Source organism: Taudactylus pleione, unplaced genomic scaffold, assembly GCF_031769625.1.
Source record: "Taudactylus pleione unplaced genomic scaffold, aTauple2 ptg000191l, whole genome shotgun sequence".
NCBI classification, from domain to species: domain Eukaryota; kingdom Metazoa; phylum Chordata; class Amphibia; order Anura; family Myobatrachidae; genus Taudactylus; species Taudactylus pleione.
In genome coordinates this window covers 777,425-800,040 of record NW_028284593.1, presented here as the reverse complement: position 1 = coordinate 800,040, position 22,616 = coordinate 777,425, and the positions used below count along the sequence as shown (strand labels likewise).

General features: G+C 45.9%; 1 protein-coding gene across 2 annotated transcripts in view; it reads right to left on the bottom strand.

Annotated features, from left to right (window-relative positions):
• Nucleotides 1-22,616, bottom strand: part of LOC148519293 (septin-2A) — a 131,711-nt gene that overhangs the window by 59,317 nt on the left and 49,778 nt on the right. For both annotated transcript variants that reach the window (XR_015878949.1, XM_088476660.1), the window contains exons 8-9: nucleotides 6,597-6,698; nucleotides 3,863-4,008 (exon numbers count right to left, since the gene is read on the bottom strand). Coding sequence is in view for 1 of the 2 variants with exons in the window: in XM_088476660.1 (XP_088332786.1) it covers nucleotides 3,863-4,008; nucleotides 6,597-6,698 (248 nt within the window). In the remaining variant the exon portion in view is untranslated. The remainder of the gene's footprint in view (nucleotides 1-3,862; nucleotides 4,009-6,596; nucleotides 6,699-22,616) is intronic.

Below are 22,616 nucleotides of genomic sequence, written 5' to 3'. Positions count from 1 at the left end.
GGTAAGCGTCCTGTATGTCCAATGACACCATGTAGTCCCCAGGTTCCAGCGCCAGAATGATGGACCGTAGGGTCTCCATCCGAAACTTCGGCACCCGCAAAAACTTGTTGAGAGCTTTGAGGTTGAGAATCGGACGATACGACCCATTGGGTTTCTGCACCAAAAAGATATTAGAATAGAAACCCTGGCCCCTCTGGGAGAATGGAACAGGCACTATAACTCCAGCCTGGAGCATAGTGTGCAAGACCTTCCGCAGCTCCGTGGCCTTGTTCCGGTCTGATGGTAGACCCGTGGTGAAAAATCGAGCCGGGGGTCTGTGCCGGAAAGAGAGGGCGTACCCGTGGGAGACCACCTCGAGAACCCAAGTGTCTGTCGTGGTGACCGACCAACACCGGGCGAACTGCAGCAGGCGGCCTCCCACTTTGGGATCCCCCAAAGGGAGGCCCGGACCGTCAGGCCGCAGGCTTGTCATCTGGCTTAGGGGCCGGACGTCTGGTACTCCATGCCTGCTTCCGGGGCTTGGCCGATTTTTTGGGACCAGCCTGTCGGGGAAAAGACTGTGGTTTGGGCCTGCCCTGGGCCCTATAAGACCGAAAGGACGATGGTCCTGAACCAGAAGGAACAGCGGCCGACGGGAGACATTCCGATTTGGCTGCCGCCAGCGTGGCCACAATCTTGTCCAGATCTGGACCGAAGAGAACTTCTCCATTAAAGGGTAACGCCTCCAAACCCTTTTTGGAATCAGCGTCCGCCTTCCAGGATCGCAACCACAAGGTGCGACGAGCAGCCACCGCTGCTGAAGAAATTCAAGACACCAGGGTACTAATGTCTAAGGCCACCTCGTTGATATAAGTGGCCGAATCATGGAGATTACCAATCAACTCCGCCTGATCGTCCAGACAGTCGGAATCAAAGGACGCCTCCAATGAATCCGCCCAGTGCTCCATCGCTCTGGCAACCCAGCAAATGGCCATAGCCGGCCGCGCTGCCCCCCCCCCGCAAGGGAATAAGCGGACTTCAGGCAGATCTCCACCTTGCGGTCCGTAGCATCCTTAAGGGAGGAGATGGATGGCATCGGCAATGTGGCACTACGGACAAGACGGGTCACGTGAGAATCCACCTGTGGAGGGGATTCCCACTTAGCAAAATAATTATCCGTGAACGGATAAGCCACCGCCATGCGCCTCTGCGGCTGGTATCGCTTGCCAGGCTGTTTCCACGCCTCCTCTAAATGGTCCACTAACTGACCCGAAAGAGGAAAGACTGTGGCGTCACCCTTCACTTCCTTAAAAAAGGCATACTTGGATTTAGCCGCTGGGGGAACTTCGTCCTCAATCACCAAGGCTTTGCGGACTGCCCGAATAAGTCCAGGAATATACACCTTGGACCTAGCGTCAGCGTCCTTAGTATGGAGAGGTTCCTGATTGTAAGGATCCAGAATCTCCCCATCATCAGACGTCCCTTCGTCATCCTCATAAGGAGCCGACAGAGACGCCACCGGCCGTTTATGTGACCGCATCACAGCCTCCCCCTGCAACACATCCGACAAGTGCTGTACAGAACTCGTCAGGGAGTTAACCCACGCCGGCTCCTGAGAAACCGGGAGAGGGGAAATAGGGAGACTGCGGGGTACCACCAATTGTCTTGGGAAACCCTGCATGGGTGACGACACCACTGACTGCTGGGACAAACCCATCTGCGTAAACGCGGGCTGCGGAGCTAAGTGGCCCACTAAGGTTGCAAGCGCCTGAGTGAAACAAGCCCGGGACGGCTCCTGTACCGGTGCTGTAACCGTAATAGGCCGCGCCATTGACAAACACTGCCGGCAGAGGCCCTCCGCGCTACCCTCCCCCTCCGCTAAAGGTACTTTACACGTAGTACACTGTAGCCGGAGAGGAAAATCACTTTCAGACATGATGGTACAAAGTATGTGACCCCTCTCACCAATTGTTTTTTTAAAGAGGCGAGAGACCACCCTGCAGCACCGCACTGCAAGGGCTTAGCAGAAAGAACAGGGACAGTAATAAAGCTGACAGTCAGAATAGAAGATACAGGCAGCAGCGCTAGCACAGTCACATACAATGCAAAGAAAACCAATTCCTGCACTAACCAGCGCTGATCAATCAACTACGCAGACACAGAGTCTGGTAGGACACAGCGCTGCATACACAGACCTGACCACAGCGGAGGAGAGGTATGCGGGGGGACCCAGACCACGATGCCTCCGTCCAGGCTCCCAGCATCGTTCACCATGCGTTCAGGAAGATGGCCGCCGAGGAGCAGAGAGGAGGCCTGGGGGAGGAGCGCTGCCATAGGGCCAGTCGGCAGTGTGCAGAGAGGGCTGTGTGCAGCGGGGGAGGCGCCGGCTGTAAGACAGGGAAAGCACGCTCCCCTAGCATGCATTTAACCCCCGGGACGCCGCATCGCTACCGCTCTTCTGCGGTCCGCTGTCCCAGGGGGGTAGTGGAAGCGCAGGTTACATACCTGGCTCCACGCTGCAGCCAGTCCCCAGGGAGCCCCCTGCCTGGGGACTCTGGACCATGTAACAGCGGGGACCCACCGCGGGACCCCGCTGCTTACCTTGCTGTCCCCCTTGATTCCGGCCATGGTCCGGAACATCTGGGGTCACCGCTAGCTGTGACCCCAGATGCTCACCAGCATCCCCGGATCGGTACCGGCATTCTGGTACCGGCAGGGGTATAGGGAAGACAGCATGGACGTCAGGACTGACTGTCCATGCTGTACATCCAGATGTGCAGCCACAGCTGCATGCAGGAAAACTTCAGGGGCTCTTCTTAGCCCCCACTCCAACAGGTGCACCCGACTCCGGCCGGGCACCAAACTAAACTGAGGTGCCTTGGCGCGGGGGCGGGGTATAGGAGGGGGACCCTAGTGCATCCTGGGAGGCTGAAAGCTTAACTCTATGGTGCCCGATGATTGACGTCACACCTATACCCCAAGGTATCCTGTGGATACCCTATGGACCCTGAAGTAGAAAAACAATTTTTCTTCTTTAAAGAAAAGCTTAGGGGCTGCTGCTGCAGCCCCACTGCGACAGGGTGACCGACTCCGGCAGGAAGTAGAAAACAAGAGATACGGTAAGAACTTACCTTTGTTATCTCTGTTTCTACGAAGTCCATAGGGTCCACAGGGCGCCCGCCCTGACGCACCTGGCTTCATATGGGCTGTGTGGCTGGTCACCGGTTTTTCTGTCTCCCAATTCTGTGAGTATGGTTCCTTGTGTGTTCCAGTCTTCCTTCTCTCTGTTTAGTCTCCTCCTCCGGCCTTGGCTGCTTACCAACTGAGGTGCCTGTGACTCAGGGGCGGGGTATAGAGGATATTGGACCCAAGTGCATCCTGGGAGCAGTGAAACCTTTAACTGCGTGGTGCCCGTGGATCCAGATCCAGCTATACCCCAAGGTCAACCCTGTGGACCCCCTATGAACCCTGAAGTAGAAAAGGCTGTTTTGCCTACAAGCTGTGCATATCTTTAATATGTCCAAGCTGTTTATACTCTGCTTCACACCAAGCTGGGGTGACTGAGTCCTGTGTGGTATTGCTGCATATACATGGGTACAGCACATAAATCCTGTTATCTTGGAATTTTTTAGAAAAAACTGAGAAATGCTTTACTTTACTTGGTTCTTACATGACAGTTGTTAAAGCCAATATACAGATATTTAGTGAACATTCCTAGTGTTAGGACTTATTTTGCTCTTAATTTACTTTCCAACAGTTAAGGTAAGCAACAATGACAAACTGTTTAATATGGAATAAATGCTAGATAGGAGAATATGAAACACTAGGTTTACGGAATGTTGCGCTGTTCCACATTATTAGGGCCATGTCTGCACACACTTACACCAGCATGGTACGAAGCTTTAAGAAGTCATTGTGTTCCGGGTTCTCCACTTCCACAACACCCCATGGGTACAAACGTCCACGGATTTTCTTTCCTTTCACCTCAATGAGCTGATTTGATCCAATTACAGCAAAAGGGATGCTGGCCTAAAGGAAAAGATAAATATTAGATTAGTTTACCACACACTATGCTATTCTGTACACAGAATCAGGAGGAGCAATCTACTGCTATTATATATTTTCCTTCTAGAACAAGCAATGCACTAAATGCCCTCCATTCAGTGGCAGTTTCCATTTGTTAAATATTGTAAATCACCAGTAAAGGTGGCAAAATTTACTGATCTCCAGCTGTTCAACAAATGAATCCATTATAAGATTAGTGGCTACCAGTTTGCCAGTAGCCGCAGCAGAACCGCCAGGGAGACAGTAAGACACAATCAAATCACAAACTAGTACAATTATGACCTTAAAAAAACCTAAAATCTTAATCGGGCTTAATCAAATGGGGCAACTCATTGTTCTGCCGATGCCTGGGTTATGATAAATCTGCAAAATGTATTATCTCGATTTGCCGATTCAGGCGCAAACATGATCGGTGAGTCTGGGTTTTTAACATGTTGTATTTTCTTGATTCGACTGAGAAATCGCCGAATCTAATCGGTACAGGGGAATTACCCGTTAGATGTATGGCCCAAATTACTTTTTCAATTGTAGAGTATCGCTTTCACTTTCATAAAAAATGACTGGAGATTGTTCGGATTACAATTATTAGACACACAGAGAGGAAAAATCAAATAGATAAGAAAACTGATCAGGACAAGGAAGGAAGAGGTATTAAACATTTAGGCAGTTACAAAACCATGAACAATTTGATTGATCAGATCAATGCACAACTTTTGCAAATACAATAGAGCAAGCTAATAAATGTTCAATATTCAAAATGGATGACTGTAAATGACCAACAACCCACACAAACACTTCTTTCCATTTAAGAAAAATACTGATCGGTTGGTTGACAAAAATGCTCAGTATCAGAAGATTTACGGAATGATTTTGTTTCTCAAATTAGATATTTTGATCTGAAGAAGCCTCTTTTTAACAATTTTAAACAATAAGAATAGACTCAAATCGATGTGTGTATCCACAATTTTTGTTTCACCATGGGAATAGGTAAACATTATATGCATTGTGAGCGAAGGGCCTGATTCAGGTTGGATAGCAAGGCTGCGTTCGCACCCAGCCAGCCGATGTTTGCATTCTGCGCATGCGTATAAGATGCAGTGCGCGTGCGCGAACCGGTCACTGCGATCAGGAAGCGATCGCAGTGAGCACGCAGAGTCCTCATACTGTGATTGACAGGAAGTGACCGTTTGAGGATGGTGACGGGCGGTGGTCAGAGAAACGCAGGCGTGCCTGGGCGTTTAAATACCATTACAGGGGTGTGCATAATTAAGCCCCTGCGATAGCATACACTGGCAGACAGGAAGATGGCGACAGGAAGCTTAACTGTTTGTGCGGTAGGGTCAGGTCAACCACAACTGTGCGGATGGTTCTGATGTTACCAATGTTTTTGCTTACTTGCGGATGCATGTCATAGGAAGTGGGTGGCTTTATACAGTGATGGGCGTCTTGGTATAGAGCTGTGGTTGCCGTTCGATTGCATTAATTAGCATATTTTCACAGCGAGCAGGGTGTGTGCGAACACAGCCTTGCGAACCAACCTGAATCAGGCCCTTAATCCTAACATAACTGGAGGTCTATGAAGCCGTTGCATGCATTAAACGATGTGTAAAGTGATTGCAGCATTGGTCACTTCACTTTGTGCTGCGGGACCCCTGGCTATCTTCAGACCACACATGTGCAAGTGGCTATAACCAGGGAGGGGATCCAGAGGAACCCTCTCACTGTAAAATCTGAGATATGTAGCCTATAGACTACAATGGCTAACTCCAGCTTAAGAAACCTATGGGGGCTGCTATTATGGTCGGAAACGAGGGAACCTCTACATACATCCAGGTGATTATTACATCTTGCAGCTATCCCCTGAAAACTGATGTTTCTGGGGGATTCCCTGTAAAATGTGTTTAATATATGCCTCTTATTGAGAAAAGCCATGTATAGCACTATTCAGCAGGATGGGAAAAACTCACACACCTCTATGCACGCAATGCCCAGATTTAGCTACAGATTGTCACATTACAAGCGGCTTAAAAGGGGAAGGGGCATGGGGATATAAAGATGTTAGTACAGTGTGGCAGAATAGGTTTCAAATGACAGACTGCTCATGCGTCTGTGTGGAGATTTATTCTGTATTTATAATGGGTGTAGAGCTTAGACTTGAGACCATCAAATGTCACACCATCAGGGACAGCACATGCAATATAATCCTCCCCCACCCCCATCACCCCAGTATTTAGCCTGCTGATTACAACTTATTATTAGCAGGAGTTCTTGGGAACATCAGGCTGCTTTGCATTGTGTACAAATCTGTAAGAACAGCTGCTATTTGAACATACCTACCATACAATTCATTAACCATAAATGCTTTTCTTATGGGAAATTAAACACATGAAATGAGTAAACATAGTGAACTCTTTTGCACTTACATTTAAACATTTCTCCATTGTGGAGGGAACCATTTAGCACTTAATTTCATTGACTATTAATTTCCACCAAAAGGCAGAGTAAATAGTATTTTGGAGCAGTCCACAATACAACATAATCTGACTGGTCACCTTCAGTACTCGTGTCTGCTCCTTAAACTCCTCATCTTCATCAGAGTCAGCATCTGGGAGCTGGTAGATTCGTATCCCATGTTCAGCAATCTCATCTAGGACCTGTGATAAGAGAGGAAGACATTACATGCAACCTGCAACTGGCACAGCATACAGAGTGAGAATATATAGTCCTAGATGAAGACCAGGGTCATTCCCTACAAACAAGCTATCACTACAAGCACTGTGGACTTTGCATTAGTCAGTCCACCTTCCTGTCCCTGGAGGGCATATGTCTCTACTGGCATCAGCTTTTTTGAAAACTCACAGAAGAAAAAGTTCTCAAGAGAATGGAGGTTTTGGTTTGGGAACAGTAGCTTTGCCAGGCTCTCAGCATGCAAGGGGAAATTCTGCCACTACTGTCCTCATGAGATTTGGGAAGATAATTAAACAGACTGCATACCAGCATTTAAAGTTTAAAATGTTGTCAAAACATCAAAAGGACTTGGGCGTTAAATTTTCCAAACATTAGCAGTGTGTCTCCTGAGATGATCTCTCTTCCTTTTAGGGAGACTTGCCCTAATTTCTAACTGAACTTGGTGTGTGACTAATTTATATTTAACTAATTAGAATCAGAAAATGTTTAAAAATAAGTCTGAGAAAGTGCTGCTTAATGTACATGAGGTAAAAGCTTAAAAATAGCTGGTTTTGAACCACATTATAAATGTTAATTCATCTTTCCGGTCCCCAAAATTTATTTATGTGCATGGGGCTGTCCCGCAAAGCACGAAAAAGTCTGGCAAGAGTATCCCGAATTCCTGAACACTGACCTTACAACAGCATAGAATCTTAACATTTACAAATGCCAAAAAGGGACAAAATAGACCCCGCACATGATCCATTCCAGTCAGAAACACCCACTTCAGAACATTACTGTACACACATATGCACTACAAGTCAAAAGTCCATTTTTTAATTTTTATTGAAATGTATGCAGTTTGAGGAGTCAATGTACTCTGAAATTAAAGCACAACCCAATATAAAGAATTATAGATGAAAAAACATATCACAATCATTTTGTTTAACAAAATTGAATCTAAAGTGGCCATCTTTTGCAGATATAACTGCCGAACACAATTGTTGCAGGGGAAATCAAATAATGACTGGAAGGTTCTTCCCAACACTCTTATAGAAGTTCCCACAATTGTGCTGTACTTATAGGTTGCTTTCAGCACTATGGATCTCATTCAGACCCGCTCGCAAGTGCCGATGCGCTCGCCAGCGGGTCGATGTAGAGGCCCTGCGCACGCGCAGCAGCCGCATGCGCAAGCTCCGAAGCGAGAGAGAAATTCTCTCGCTCCGGGAGTTACTACAAAAGGGACGGCTGTCGATGGTGATCGACAGCTCGCACCGTTTTGTAGGCAGGGCGGGGGGGATGGCTTGCCAAACGGAGGCATTACCAACGGAACGCCTGTCGTTTGGGGGCGGCCCCACTGACATCACTCGTGATGTCAGTGGTGAGCTTCCGGCTCTAATAGAGCCGAAAGCTCACTGGGGCTTGCGGCAGACGAGATCCTACCACAAGGGTCTCGTCGCAAGCCGCGATGGTCTTGACCATCGCGACCATCAACATGGCCGCTCGCTAAAGCTGTGGGGGTCACCCACAGCTTAGCGAGCGGCCGGCTCATTTTAGAGATGCGGCCGCCCTCATTCAGAGCGAGCGCTCACATTTTGCGAGTGGCTCTGAATGAGGTCCTATGTCCAGTTCATCCCAAAACAGCTCTATAGGGTTTAAGTCTGGAGACTGTGCTGGCCATTCCATGATTTGAAGCCTATCGTCTTCTTATTTTCCACGAAAGTAGTCCTGACATAGCCTGGAAGTATATTCTGGGTCATTATCTTGCTGTAGGATGATCAACTAGATGTAGACCAGAGGGTATTGGTGCTGCAAAATGCTGTGGTAGCCATTAAGGTTCAGGGTTCCAGTCACTCTGTGCAAGTCATCCAGCAAAAGAGCCCCGACCATCACACTTCCTCCTCTATGTTTGGCAGTCACAGCAAAATATGGGGTGTTTTGCTGTTAAAAGCATTGTCCTTTTACATTTTGGGCTTAAACACATAGGGAAACAGCAGTTCTTACAAGTTACTGCTTAGTAAATAAATCCCACGTATAAAGGAGCCATCTTTTCACCTACTCAATGACGTACAGAAGCCACACACACACACTTATATAATTAAAAGTTTTCATATTGCTTTTATTGAAGTTCACAAGGGACCAGCATGCATTAATTCTTACTTGGATTATAAACTGCAGGCCAATCAAGAACAGAATCCTGCCTATTCTAGCTGGTGAGTGCCAGCTGCCTACAGGGTACAGCAGTCCCAGGCTCCTGCAGGAATCTAGGCTGATCAGCATGCTGTGGGCTTCTGGCATTCTTAGCATGATCAGAGTATGACCCTGTGGCCAGGGCTCAGGGCCTGTTAGATGTCCTGCTGGCCTACAACCTGTATTGTTTATCTCCTGCATTATATGAAACACCACTCACTGCTGGCATGTTTATCAGTGTCTAGAGATCAGCTAAGGTCACTGATTACAGAAGTTAGGCTAAAATGCAATTTAGATTATGTTCTCTATTGATCTTTTGGGCACAGTAACATGCAATTACTTATACAACAGTTGTGCAGATGTGTCTACATACATCCATCCTATGAGCACTACAAGTCACATTACACATAACGTGTGAGAGCCGTGTGACTCGGTAGCACCAAGCATATTTTGGTGCGACTTTTTACCTTCAAATGTGTCTTACTCACACAGTGGTACAAATAGAACGCACAAGCAGCTTCTGCTGATTAAAATGATATGCGACATGCCTATATTCTGTGTGCGGCTGTGGGTGTATCGGCATGCGAAATGCTACGTTACAGTGTAAGTGGCTGTGACACTGTAACGCAGTGTTTCGCGTGCATATACAGTCGCGCACATAACATAGGCATGCCACATATTTTAATCAGCAGAAGCTGTTTGTGTGTTCTATTCACATTGCTGTGTGAATAAGACACATTCGAATTTAAATAGTCGCACCAAAAGGCGCGACTAGAAGAGTTGGTTAACGTACAAAGGCTAGATGTACAGTGCATCCGAAAAGTATTCACAACGCTTCACTTTTTCCACATTTTGTTATGATACAGCCTTATTCCAAAATGGAATAAATTAATTTTTGTCCTCGAAATTCTACACACAATACTCCATAATGACAACGTGCAAAAAGTTTTTTTGAGATTTTTGCAAATTGAATGAAAAAAAACCACTAAGAAATCACATGTGCATAAGTTTTCACGGCGTTTGCATGAAGCTCAAAATTTAGTTCAGGTGCATCCTGTTTCCACTGATCATCCTTGAGATGTTCCTACAGCTTAATTGGAGTCCACCTGTGGTAAATTCAGTGGATTGGACATTATTTTGAAAGGCATACACCTGTCTATATAAGGTCCCACACTTGACAGTGCATGTCAGAGCACAAACCAAGCATGAAGTCCAAGGTATTGTCTGTAGACCTCCGAGACAGGATTGTCTCGAGGCACAAATCTGGGGAAGCGTACAGAAAAATATCTAATGCTTTGAAGGTCCCAATGAGCACAGTGGCCTCCATCATCCGTAAATGGAAGAACTTCGGAACCACCAGGACTCTTCCTAGAGTTGGCCGGCCGTCTAAACTGAGCGATCGGGGAAGAAGGGCCCTAGTAAGGGAGGTGACCAAGAACCCGATGGTCACTCTGTCAGAGCTACAGCAATCCTCTGTGGAGAGAGGAGAACCTTCCAGAAGGACAACCATCTCTGCAGCAATCCACAAATCAGGCCTGTATGGTAGAGAGGCCAGACGGAAGCCACTCCTTAGTAAAAAGCACATGCCAACCCGCCTATAGTTTGCCAAAATGCACTTGAAAGACTCTCAGACCATGAGAAACAAAATGCTCTGGTCTGATGAGACAAAGATTGAACTCTTTGGCATGAATGCCAGACGTTATGTTTGGAGGAAACCAGGCACCGCTCATCACTAGGCCAATACCATCCCTACAGTGAAGCATGGTGGAGGCAGCATCATGCTGTGGGAATGTTTTTCAGCGGCAGGAACTGGGAGACTAGTCAGGATAGAGGGAAAGATGAATGCAGCAATGTACACAGACATCCTGGATGAAAACCTGCTCCAGAGCGCTCTTGACCTCAGACTGGGGCGACGGTTCATCTTTCAGCAGGACAACGACCCTAAGCACACAGCCAAGATATCAAAGGAGTGGCTTCAGAACAACTCTGTGAATGTCCTTGGGTGGCCCAGTCAGAGCCCAGACTTGAATCCGATTGAACATCTCTGGAGAGATCTGAAAATGGCTGTGCACCGATGCTTCCCATCCAACCTGATGGAGCTTGAGAGGTGCTGCAAAGTGGAATGGGCGAAACTGCCCAAAGATAGGTGTGCCAAACTTGTGGCATGATATTCAAAAATACTTGAGGCTGTAATCGCTGCCAAAGGTCCATCAACAAAGTATTGAGCAAAGGCTGTGAATACTTATGTACATGTGATTTCTTACACATTGCCATTATGGAGTATTGTGTGTAGAACTTTGAGGACAAAAATGAATTTATTCCATTTTGGAAGAAGGCTGTAACATAACAAAATGTGGAAAAGTGAAGCGTTGTTAATACTTTCCGGATGCACTACATATGGACACATCTTTATTAAATAAAATGCTGTTTAGGCATTGCTAAATACATTTAATTTACTTTTGTTCAGCGTATCAAAAGACTTAGGACACAATATTGAAATAAACATTTTGCAAATAAAATGTTACTGAGCAGAGAGAGGCACAGCATGGACTGATCTCTGGGAGAACGTTCTGTCCTCAGGACCAGAGCATGTTCACACTTTAAGGATGTTAAACACAATACTTGTGTAGCTGAAGGAGGACTGGTGTGATAACAAGTGCAAGACTTCAAAGATTAACAGCATGGAACAAAGTCATTTACGTTGGAAAATACGCACATTCAATGTCTGATTGCAGAATGATGATAGATGTTCTCTTTTCTGAGCTCCCCCATTAGGTGCATGAATGTCACAGTACACACGGGACTCTGAGTGGCCTAACTCTATTACTAACAGTGGGACTTGCAGCTTTTTGGCGGCAAATGGGCAGGCAGAGGGGTGTCTGCGGGTTAATCAGCAATGCTGGATTGTAATGCTGGGATTAACAGTTTCAATCAGCTCAGAGATATCACATAATACCCTATAATTAACTGCTTGGGTCCCAGCTCCCAATGCAATAAGATTAAAATACAAAGCAGTTTGCTTACCCCATTCACAAAGGACTCTAGTACCAGAGCTATGACATACAGATGTGTCCTCATAAACTGAGCGTCACTACAACATATGTCACAAGACACCCGGAGCGACAGACGATCAGAGAGGAATAGCTTACAGTTTTTTTCTTAAAATTTTGCGACATAGGGGGGTATTCAATTAGGTGCAAAAAGTCCCAGACTTTTCGCCGTTATTGCTGATTTTGCATGCGGAAATGTATCGCGCTCATCCCCGCTTATACCCGTATTCAATTCCAAATCACCGAAAACGGAAACCGGCTAATTCGAAACCTGCGAAAAGTGCTGTCAGATTTGGGGAAATCAGCCTGACACCCCCCAAAATAAGCACTGACATTGGGGATCACTACAGATCCCCCCGAATAGGCCTGCTGAAGGTATTTGGGGTACTTTAATGCTCTCAATAGCTGCTAATTAGCATCTCTGCAGAAGTGGTGAAGAATAGCATTTAGCATTATTTTTTTGAGAAAATAACTAGTTCCAGCAAAATTGGAGTACACGAAAATGGGTGCTAGCATATTTTAAAGTTGCTAAAGTGTTTGAAGGCAGCTCTTTGTGGTCCAGGAGGGGAGTCTTCTCCCTTGGACATTTGTATAGTGATGGAGTTTGATACTCATAAGACTGAATTTGGGGTCCCGAATTCTATGTTTTTCTGCTATTTACAGTTTAGACATGCCCTATCCGTCCAATTTTCTTCTGGACCTCCACAATTTGCTCCTGGGGTCGGGGGGGGGGGGGGTTAGGGCTCCCGAGGGGACTTAGGGTTAGGCACCCCCCCCCCCCCGGGGTACTTCGGTTTAGGCAGCGGGGAAGGGGGGGTTAGGTTTAGGCACTTAGAGGGGGGATTAGGGTTAGGCACTTGGGGGGGGGAGGTTAGGGTTAGGCACCCCTAAGGGAGGGTTAGGGGGTAGAATTAGGTTAGTGATACTTACCTTAGGGACGATCGGGATTTTCACCCTTGATGGGCTGCCGCTGTCGGGATTTGAACCACCGGCCATGCGTCCGGCGGTAATACCTACTACACCCGTTCTGGCATCTCCTCTGGGAATGCTCTGCTGTCCAAGTGTTTTGGTCCCGGGTCACCAAATGTCTCACTAGAACAGGAGGAGGAATTCCCATTTTATCCCTAAAATGTGTATTTTTGGTTTGGGTCTCTTGGACAGGGTTGATCAGTTAACGGTCCAATACATAATTAATGCTTTGACTCTGGCAAAGGTCTGTATTGAGTGGTGTGGGCTGATGAATGAAGTTGTGGGGCATGAACGATTTTTATATACTAAGCAAAATTGTATTCGCAAATATGATCGTATTTGGGGTCCATGGATTGCTTCTTCCCATTATGTTGATGGAGGGAGTGGGATTTCAGACGGAGATGGACTGGCACGATGTTTTGGTATTCTAAATCTATACTTGTACATTTTCTACTGTTTTTGATGGTTGAGATTTATTGTGCAGATATTTTAATTATGATTCTATTTTCATGGGTATATATGACAATGGCTGTATACTAAAAATGTTTTTTGGTTTTCTGGGGGTGGGGGGATTTTGTTTATAGTATTGGTTTCTGTTTTTTTTGCTATGAAAACAAAAAAATTTTCATAAATAAACTCAATTTAAAAAATAAAATAAAAAAGTTGCTAAAGTGAACTTTGAAAATTTTTAAAAAATCCACCTGACACATCCACCTGCAAATTTAAAAACACCTGGGGAATACTTGGGTACCCCCTTTGGAGTCTATTTTGCTAGTTTAGAAGTTTGTCCCCAAAATAAAAGTACTTTTTTGGGGTGTTCTTAACTTTTTTATAAATGTTTTTTTGACAGTTTTTCCCTTTGGGGGACTGTCCCAAGAATGCTGGGTGGTTTTGGAATTGAATTCGGGGATAAGTTTTCGCCTGGCGAAATGACGTCACCGGCAATGCAGTGAGAAATCGCTCACACTGTACTAGAGAATCTGAGTTGCGACTTTACCCGCAAAAGAACTGGCTTTACATACGAACAAAGTCGCAGATGAAGCACGACGGAACTTGGCGTGAGGAAAAGCAGTGGCTGCTCGCGTCTGATTCAGACTCAGTAACGCACAGATGTACAAATCTCGCACACCCGTGTGGTCAGTCCATGCTAGGAATGCAGTTGTGTTGTTTCAGGCTGTTGAATTTATGCAAATAAGACGCAAAATAGATATTCAGCGTGGCTGAGTCACACAGGATCTGGCGAGCTGAGGACACATCTGTAAATGGTGCTTTGTAATGCACAATACACCTTCATATACACATGTGTTCTCATATATTTAACCTTAATATGCTATGCAGCGCAAGATGCCTGGCGTGAGTGAGCCGCCAGCTCCCATGCAACTCTGCTAGCATCGGGCACCTTATGTTGCCGAAAATGTATCTTAGTCTCAATGCTATTATTATTATCAGTTATTTATATAGCGCACACATATTCCGCAGCGCTTTACAGAGAATAGTTGGCCATTCACATCAGTCCCTGCCCCAGTGGAGCTTACAATCTATGTTCCCTATCACATGCTCACAAACATACACACTAGGGTTAATTTTATGTTTTTGGAACCAATTAACCTACCAGTATATTTTTGGAGTGTGGGAGGAAACCGGAGTACCCGGAGGAAACCCAAGCAAGCACAGGGAGAATATACAAACTCCACACAGTTAGGGCCGTGGTGGGAATTGAACCCACGACCTCAGTGCTGTGAGGCAGTAACGCTAACCATTACACCGTCTAGGATGCAGCAGGAGAATGCACTGATTATTTTGATATGTGACACCTGTATATCTGGGTGCGACTGAGTCTGTAAACGGCACTTGGCAAAGATAAAAGCTGCGGCCGTTACAGTGCAGCATTTCATTTACAGATACATACAGGGGTATTCAATATGGGTGCGATAACATCGTTTTTGCGTTAATATCGGAGGTATGACGTCATTATCGCAGGTTTTACTTTTACACCGTATTCAATTTCAAAGACTTATCGCAGTTTTGAAAAGTCTTTGATAAAAAATGGGGATAACTTTTCACCATTGAATAGGTGTTGAAAAAAAGTGCAGAATTGGGGTTTAGGGGTGCAGGCTTAAAAAAAATAGCCTGCACCCCTGGGAATGACATTTAAAAAAGAACTGTGTCAAAAAAAGGAAAAAAAAAAAATAGGGACACCCCAAAAAATAATTTTAAAAATTGGGGTGAAAAAAAAAAAAAAAAAGGAGAAAATTGTTTAAAAATAGGGAAATAGGTTCAGGGCTATTCTGCATGTATGCAGCAGGTGTTTTCTAGAATAGAATTATAGCGGCAGGTGCACAAATGCAGAATTTTGAAAAAATTACTTTAGGGACTTAAAAATATGCTAGTTCCCATTTTCATGTACCCCAAATTTGATGGGACCACTTAAAAAAACGAAAAAAATAACCTAAGTGCTCTTCTGCATCACTTATTCAATGTCGGGAAAAAAACACCTGCTGCGGCTATTTAAATCCCCGACTTTCAATTAAAGGCTAAAACGGGGGTACCCATAGTGTTCCCCCATGTTTTTACAACTTTAGGGGGGTCTTACAATTATTTTAAGGAAAAATTCGTAACTTTACGCAAATCCAACTTCAGAGTTTCCCGTTCTCGTTAATTTTATATTGAATACGGGGATAAGCGGGAGCGCGCATCATACCTTAACGCAGAAAAAAACTCCGATATGAAACGCTAACTTCGACAGTGAAGTTAACGTTTCATATTGAATACCCCTCAAAGACTCAGTCGTACATGTCGCAGATCAACTTAATCAGCAGTTTCCTGGTGCGTCCTCGTCCCATTGCATTGCGACGTAAGACACATTAGCAGCAAAAAAAGGCACCTAGGTGCTAGAAGAGTCTCACGGGACCTGGTGCGCCGAGAGGGGCTGTTTGGAGCGACTGCAGGACACATCTGTAACCACAATGTCATAAGACCGACGTAAAAGACAAAACAAAAATAATTTAGGTCTGAACTTTGACTTCCTAGATAACATAATAGGTACAAAATATGTCGGAAATATTATATTACTAAAGCTGCAACCATTTACTGTACAGTTAAAGGCTCAAAACATCTACCAGAGATGAAAAACTGTGTTTCACAAGAAACACCAAAAACTATATCAGGCCATAAGAATGGAGACCAGTGATCGAAAATACGCGCTATAGTGCGTATTTTACCCTCAAATGAGTACCAGGGACTCACTTTTTCAGAATGGGTGGGTCCCCGGGACGCGCTCTGCCACCGGCCAATCCCCAGCTCCTGGTTACATGATTGATGTCTCCCCTGGCTTGGCTGCAGGGGAGACATCAAAAAGGAGGTGGGGCCAACTGTTACACGCCCCTTGATGCTGCAGCTCGCTCAGCAATCAGCGTTACTTTGAGTGGACTGCCCCGGCGTGAAGACGACTGTGGCCCACCCCCAGCGTGAATACGACAGCGGCCTGGCCCTCGGCTTGAAGACGATACCCAGCACCCTACAGCAGGTAGCGCTGTGGGTGGGATTGGTGTGGTGCGGGGAGGATTGGTTTTGGGAGAGTTACAGATGTACCGCTGGCTGGTCCACCGCTGTCCGGCTAGAAGTGCAGCCGTGAATTAACCCTTCCTCCTGTCCCTGCCTACCCCTAAACCTCCAATATCCAGTGGCACCCAGACCCTTCTACTCCTCCTGTCCCTAGTTACCCTCCTCCTCCTGTACGTTGCTCCCCTCCACATTTAATACCTGGCACCCAGCCCCTTCTTCTGTTCCTGCCTACTCCTCCTGTCCCCAGCTCCCCTCACCTATAATATCTGACACCCCGAATCCCCCTGTTCCTGGCTCCACACCTCCTTCTCCTGTTCCCGGCTGCCCACCTCCTACTCCTGATCCCGGCTCCCCACCTCCTACTCCTGATCCCGGCTCCCACCTCCTACTCCAGTTCCCGGCTCCCCACCTCCAACTCTGGTTCCCGGCTCCCCACCTCCAACTCCGGTTCCCCACCTCCTACACTTGTCCCCAGCCACCTGCCTCCTACTCCTCTGCCCAACTGATGAGGACGATGAGGAGCAATAAGGATCTGCAGCATGAGCGCAGCCGCCCCCCATCCAGCTCACACAGAATAAAAGGTCAGAAGAGTACACAGCTAGAAGCAGAGAAAATATTTTAAGTATATTTTTAAAATGTATTCATCGGCTCGCGGTTTTTAAAAAAATTATGCAGAAACAGTTTATGCATAATTTTATGTATCACTGCTATGTAAGAACAGTCTAATGCAGAAGATTTCACAGAAATCTCCTGCAGAAGACTAACTACTGCAGCAGACTGTAGTTCCCATTATTGCTAATGGGTACTGCAGTCTGACCTCTATAGTATAAATTATGATGGGACCCAGAACTGGTCAGGTGGGACCACATTTTTTTTAAAGTGGTGGGTCCATGGGACCCACAAATTTTGCTGCTCAGCGCGACCACTGGAGACAATTTTTCCTATGAATAAGAAAAAAAATAAGCTGGGGAGTCGGGCACTAACTAATTAAACATGGCTCCCACCCCCTATATAACCCCTCCCCTTCCACCGAACCGCAGTCTATGTTTAACAAAGCCGGAGAAAGACCCGCAGAAGAACTAACTGAGAAAACCAGAAACCAACAGGTAACTAGTACGAAATCAAACAAGGGAGGGATCCCGGCATCCTCCAGATGGACTCCAAGGAAGAGATTTTACGGTAAGTAAAAATCTTATTTTTTTTTTCATCCATCTGAGGAATGCCACTACCTCTGGGATCTACCAAAGCAAGCCAATCAAGGGGGGGGAGCTTCGGAACACGGCTCCAAACGTGTGGAAGCGGTAATATTTTGTAAGTGTCTACGGTAGCTGCTCTACCGAGGCACCATGCCTCGAAGCCCAAGAAGCCCCGACAGCACGAGTCGAGTGGGCCCGAATTGAGGCCGGAACTGCCACATCTGAAGACAAATATGCCTGCCGGGTGGCAAAAGTGACCAATCTAGCGATGGATCCATTTCGAGTTTGGGCACCCTCTTTTTGGTGCATCAATGAACACCAGCAAGAATCCGTACGCCTCAAAGACGCAGTGTGCTCCAAGTAAATGCATAACACACATACCACATCCAACAGTGCTAAGAAAGAAGCTTCACTAGTCACTGAAGCCTGGCGAAAGGCTGGAAGTACAATATCCTGTTTAAAGTGGAAAGCCGATACCACTTTCGGTAGTGTTTTACACTACCTCATGAAAAATGAGAAGCGGAGATTTACAAGAAAGAGCCGCTAACTCAGATCCCCTTACAATGGGGAAAAGAAAAAAAAACATTCAAAGTGAGATATCGCAATTCTAGAGATTCCAAAGGCTCAAATGTTGCCTTTTGAAGAGCCTCCAAAACTAAATTCAAGTCACAAGGAGGAACTGGCGGGACATAAGGAGGCTGTATGCGAAGAACCCCCTGCAAGAAGGTTTGAACTTCAGGAATGGTGGGCAATTTCTTCTGAAACAGGCGATAGGGACGAAATTTGTCCTTTAAGAGAGGACAATCTAAGACACTTAACCAACCTATCTTGCAGAAAAGACGAGAGACAAGACAATCGGAAACTTTCAGGTTTGAACTTGTGTCGTTCACATCAAGAAATATATATCTTCCATACCCGATGATAAATCTGGGAACTGACTGTTTGCGAGGCTGTATTATGGTTTTCACAACAGATTCTGAAAACCCTATGGCCCTCAAGATGTTGGATTCAAGAACCATGCCGTCAAAGCCAAGCGAGGCAAATCTGGGTGGCGGCATGGACCCTGAAGTAATAAATATGGATGCAGGGGCAGATGATACGGAACGTCTGCCAGCATATTCCGAAGAAGTGCGTACCAATGACGACGAAGCCAGTCTGGAGCCTCCAGAATGACCGGCTGTGTCACTGATCGAATCCGCTGAATTACCCTTGGTAACATTACCAGAGGAGGAAAGATGTATCCCCGCCGGAACACCCAAGGTGCTGTCATGGCATCTATCAGAGATGCCTGATGATCCCGGGACTGAAATCCGTACCTTGGAAGTTTCTTGTTGAGACGAGAAGGCATTAGAGCTATGTCTGGAGATCCCCATCTGGAAACCTACTGGTGTAATTCCCATTCCCCTGGATACACACTGTGGCGACTTAAGAAGTCCACCCCGGAATGTAAAGTGCCGAAATAGCTGGAGCCCAACTTTCTGCCCAATGAAGGATGTGAAAAACCTCCCTCATTGCTCGCCAGCTGCTTGTGCCATCCTGCTTGTCTATTTAAGCAACTGCCGTGGCATTGTCTGATTGGATTCGCACTGATAGGCTCCTTAGATGGGATTGAGCCTGAACTAATGCATATTGAATCGCCCTTAATTCCAGTATATTTATGGACAGAGAAGCTACCTACACGGACCAAAGAACATGTATGTGCATGTCTAGAATCACCTGCCCCCAACCTGTTAGTCTGGCATCTGTGGTGACAATTATCCGATTTATTTCTGATGATTGCCAACCCCTGTTCAGATTTGCATCCTGTAGCCACTAAAGAAGTCACTAACGGGTCTGCAGAAATAATCTGAACATTGGCCTATTTAATCGAGGGTCTGAATTCACCAATCGAAGAAGCAATTGGTTTTGCAGTGGTTGAGCATGAAATTTGGCGAAAGGAACGGCTCGAATGAAGCCACCATTTTTCCCAGTAGCTGCATAGCCCTGAGGACTGAGATATGATGCATCTGTAAACTTATCCTAATTTTGGATTGAAGATCCTGAATCTTTGCTTGCGGAAGAAACTCTGTGGCACTGGGTGTCAAAGAGAAGACCCAAAAACACCATCCTCTGAGATGGAATTAAATTTGACTTGAGAACAGTGATGATCCAGCCGAATCTCTGGAGCATACCTATTGTAATCTGAAGATGTTGCTGCAATAGGGCTACTGAGGTGCTCTTAGCAACAAATTGTTCAGATAAGCCAACACATTGACCGCCCCACCCCACTTCTGAGTAGGGAGATCATGTGCGCCATTACCTTTGTAAAGACTCTGGGAGCGATGGACAAAACGACTGGCAAAACCTGAAAATGCCGATGCCCCACTGCAAACCGCAGAAGATGTTGATGACCCCTTCATATAGGAATATGGATGTAGGCATCATTGAGATCTATGGAGGCCAGAAATTCCCCTTCCTCCATAGAACAAATGACTAACCTATGTACTCCATCTTGAATTTTTTTTAAGTGGAGATAAACATTTAACCTCCTGAGGTTGAGAATGGGACGAAATGACCCGTTCAGTTTGTCTACAAAAAAAAACCCACTGGATTAAAACCCCAGGCCCTGCTGTAGTACCGAAATCAGAATAGTTACTCCGGAATTGGAAAGCACAGAAATTGCCTGTATGAGAGCCGCCTTTCTACAACCATCCACAGGAGGAGGAGTGGAAAATAATCTTTTTGGAACAGGACCATCCAAATCTAAAATGTAACCCCTGGTTACAAGTTGACTTCTCCAAATATCCGGGTTGGAATGAATCCAAGTTTCCCAGAATTTGAGCAAGCGGCCTCCCACCAGAGGACAGGTCCCAGTCCTGTGAGAGTCATGTGGATTGACCTGCTGACTTAGCAGCAAGGCAACGGGTGCCGAGGACACCATGCCTCTGAAGGCACCTCTACGGGGACCCCTAGGCATATTCCGGAAGGCCTGAAAGCTTCCTCTGCCTTGAGTTTGAAAGGAACGAAACCTAGGGTATTTTGGTTTTGGTGTTGATATGGGAAGGTAAGGACTTTTGCCTCCCTTGACCTGAGAAATAAGTTTAGGTAATTATGGACCAAACAGAAAACCTCCATCAAAAGGCAATGCCTCTAAAGCATGCTTGGACTCTATGTCTGCCTTCTATGTTTTAAGCCATAGAGAACGTCTAGCGGAAATGGACAAAGCAGAAATATGACACTGTACATTATTAGTATCAATTAAAGTATCACTTATATAGGTCAGAGGAGAGCTTCCAAAATCTGACCAGCTAAAGTACTAGCTTCAGACAGATCCTCTGATTGAAACCCAGCAATCATCTGGGTCATCATCCAGGGATTGATAGCCTTTATCACACAGGCGCTGGCCAGAACAGGGTGCAGCGACACTCCTGACAAAGTGAATATAGACTTAAGTACAGTCTCATTCTTTCTATCCATAGGATATTTAGATGTTACAGACTGTGCTGTGGGAATAACAGTATTACTGACCAATCCAGCAATAGGAGTATTTACCACGGGAGGAATTTCCCAAAGCTTGGTATCCTCTTCCGAAAAAGGATAATATACTTAAATTTTTTCGGAATATGATATTGGAATCAGGTTTTAACCAGGCTTCTTTAAAATATTTCTTCAAAATGTGAAAATTATGGGAAAACAGACACGTTTCTTCTTACGTTTAAAGAAAGAAACTGAACTAGTCACTGAAATAGCTGTTTCCTGTAGATGCAAAGTCTCCCTGAATGCATCTATCAACATAGAAACCCCTCACAGTATGAGGTGTCTTCCCAGTCATAATCCAATTCCCCTTCCTCCTGGGAGGAGGTGGCTGAAGCCTCATCTCCAGGAAAATCCACTGAGGAATGGCCTGAACGTCTCTTAGTGGCTATGGTCCCTGCTGACGTTACTAATTTCTTTAGGGGTGTTGCCATCTCAGCGAGACAATGTCCCATATCCTGGGCCCATCTAGGCTCTACCGAGGGATCAGACACACTAGGTACTTGAGCACAGGGTATAATATAATTTGCCTGAGAGTGATGTAAATCACCTATGGCCTCAACCATAGACCTGACCCAATCAGGCATCACCGACTGTTCAGCTGAACCGCCCGTTAATGAATCTCTCTGTGAACAACCAGCACAGAGCGACCCTAGTTCCGTACAACCTTTTGGCAACTTTTTATCACATTTTGTACAAGTATAAAAAGTGGCTGACTGTTTTTGGAACCCTTGTCTGGCTTCTCCATATTGAGAGAGAGAGAAAGACAATCCTAACCAATACAGATAGCTACCTAAATTCCACTGGAAAAAGTCTAGCACTGTTTAAATAGAAAAAAAAACAACAAAAGAATGGCTTTTTTTTTTTTTTTTAGAATAACAAGCCCTGCTTCTGAAACAACAGCAAAAAGAGAGGAGGCTTAATAAGACTTAGTGTTCACTCTAGCTCCAGCGGCAGGCAGGGCCCCGGAGCTAGAGAGGGCAAGCTTGTGCGCATGCGCCCGGAGTCTATTCTCTGGCGGTGACCGGGTCACCGCACGTTTCTCCACCCGCGGGACACTGCATCCCGCGGGTAAGGACGGCACCCGCAGGCTGTGAGGGGCAGGGCGCTTTTTGCCCTCCTCCTGGAGGGCAGGGTGCTTTTTGCCCTCCAGAAGGAGGGCAGGGCGCCGCACCCCGCTAAAATAGCCTAGGGGGAATGCTAAAGATTAAATCACCTGTTTAAATGCAAATAAACCGGACTCCTTGAAAGCCACATTCACTTGCAAAAACCAAAAGGCAAACCAAAAATCTTCAGTACAAAACACTGTATGTTACTGCCTAAATTCCTAGGAAATACTGCAGTAAAGGTGCTTATATATACATAACAATGTTATAAGACCAACATATATCACCAGGTTAATACCCAAAGTAATAATCCCAGT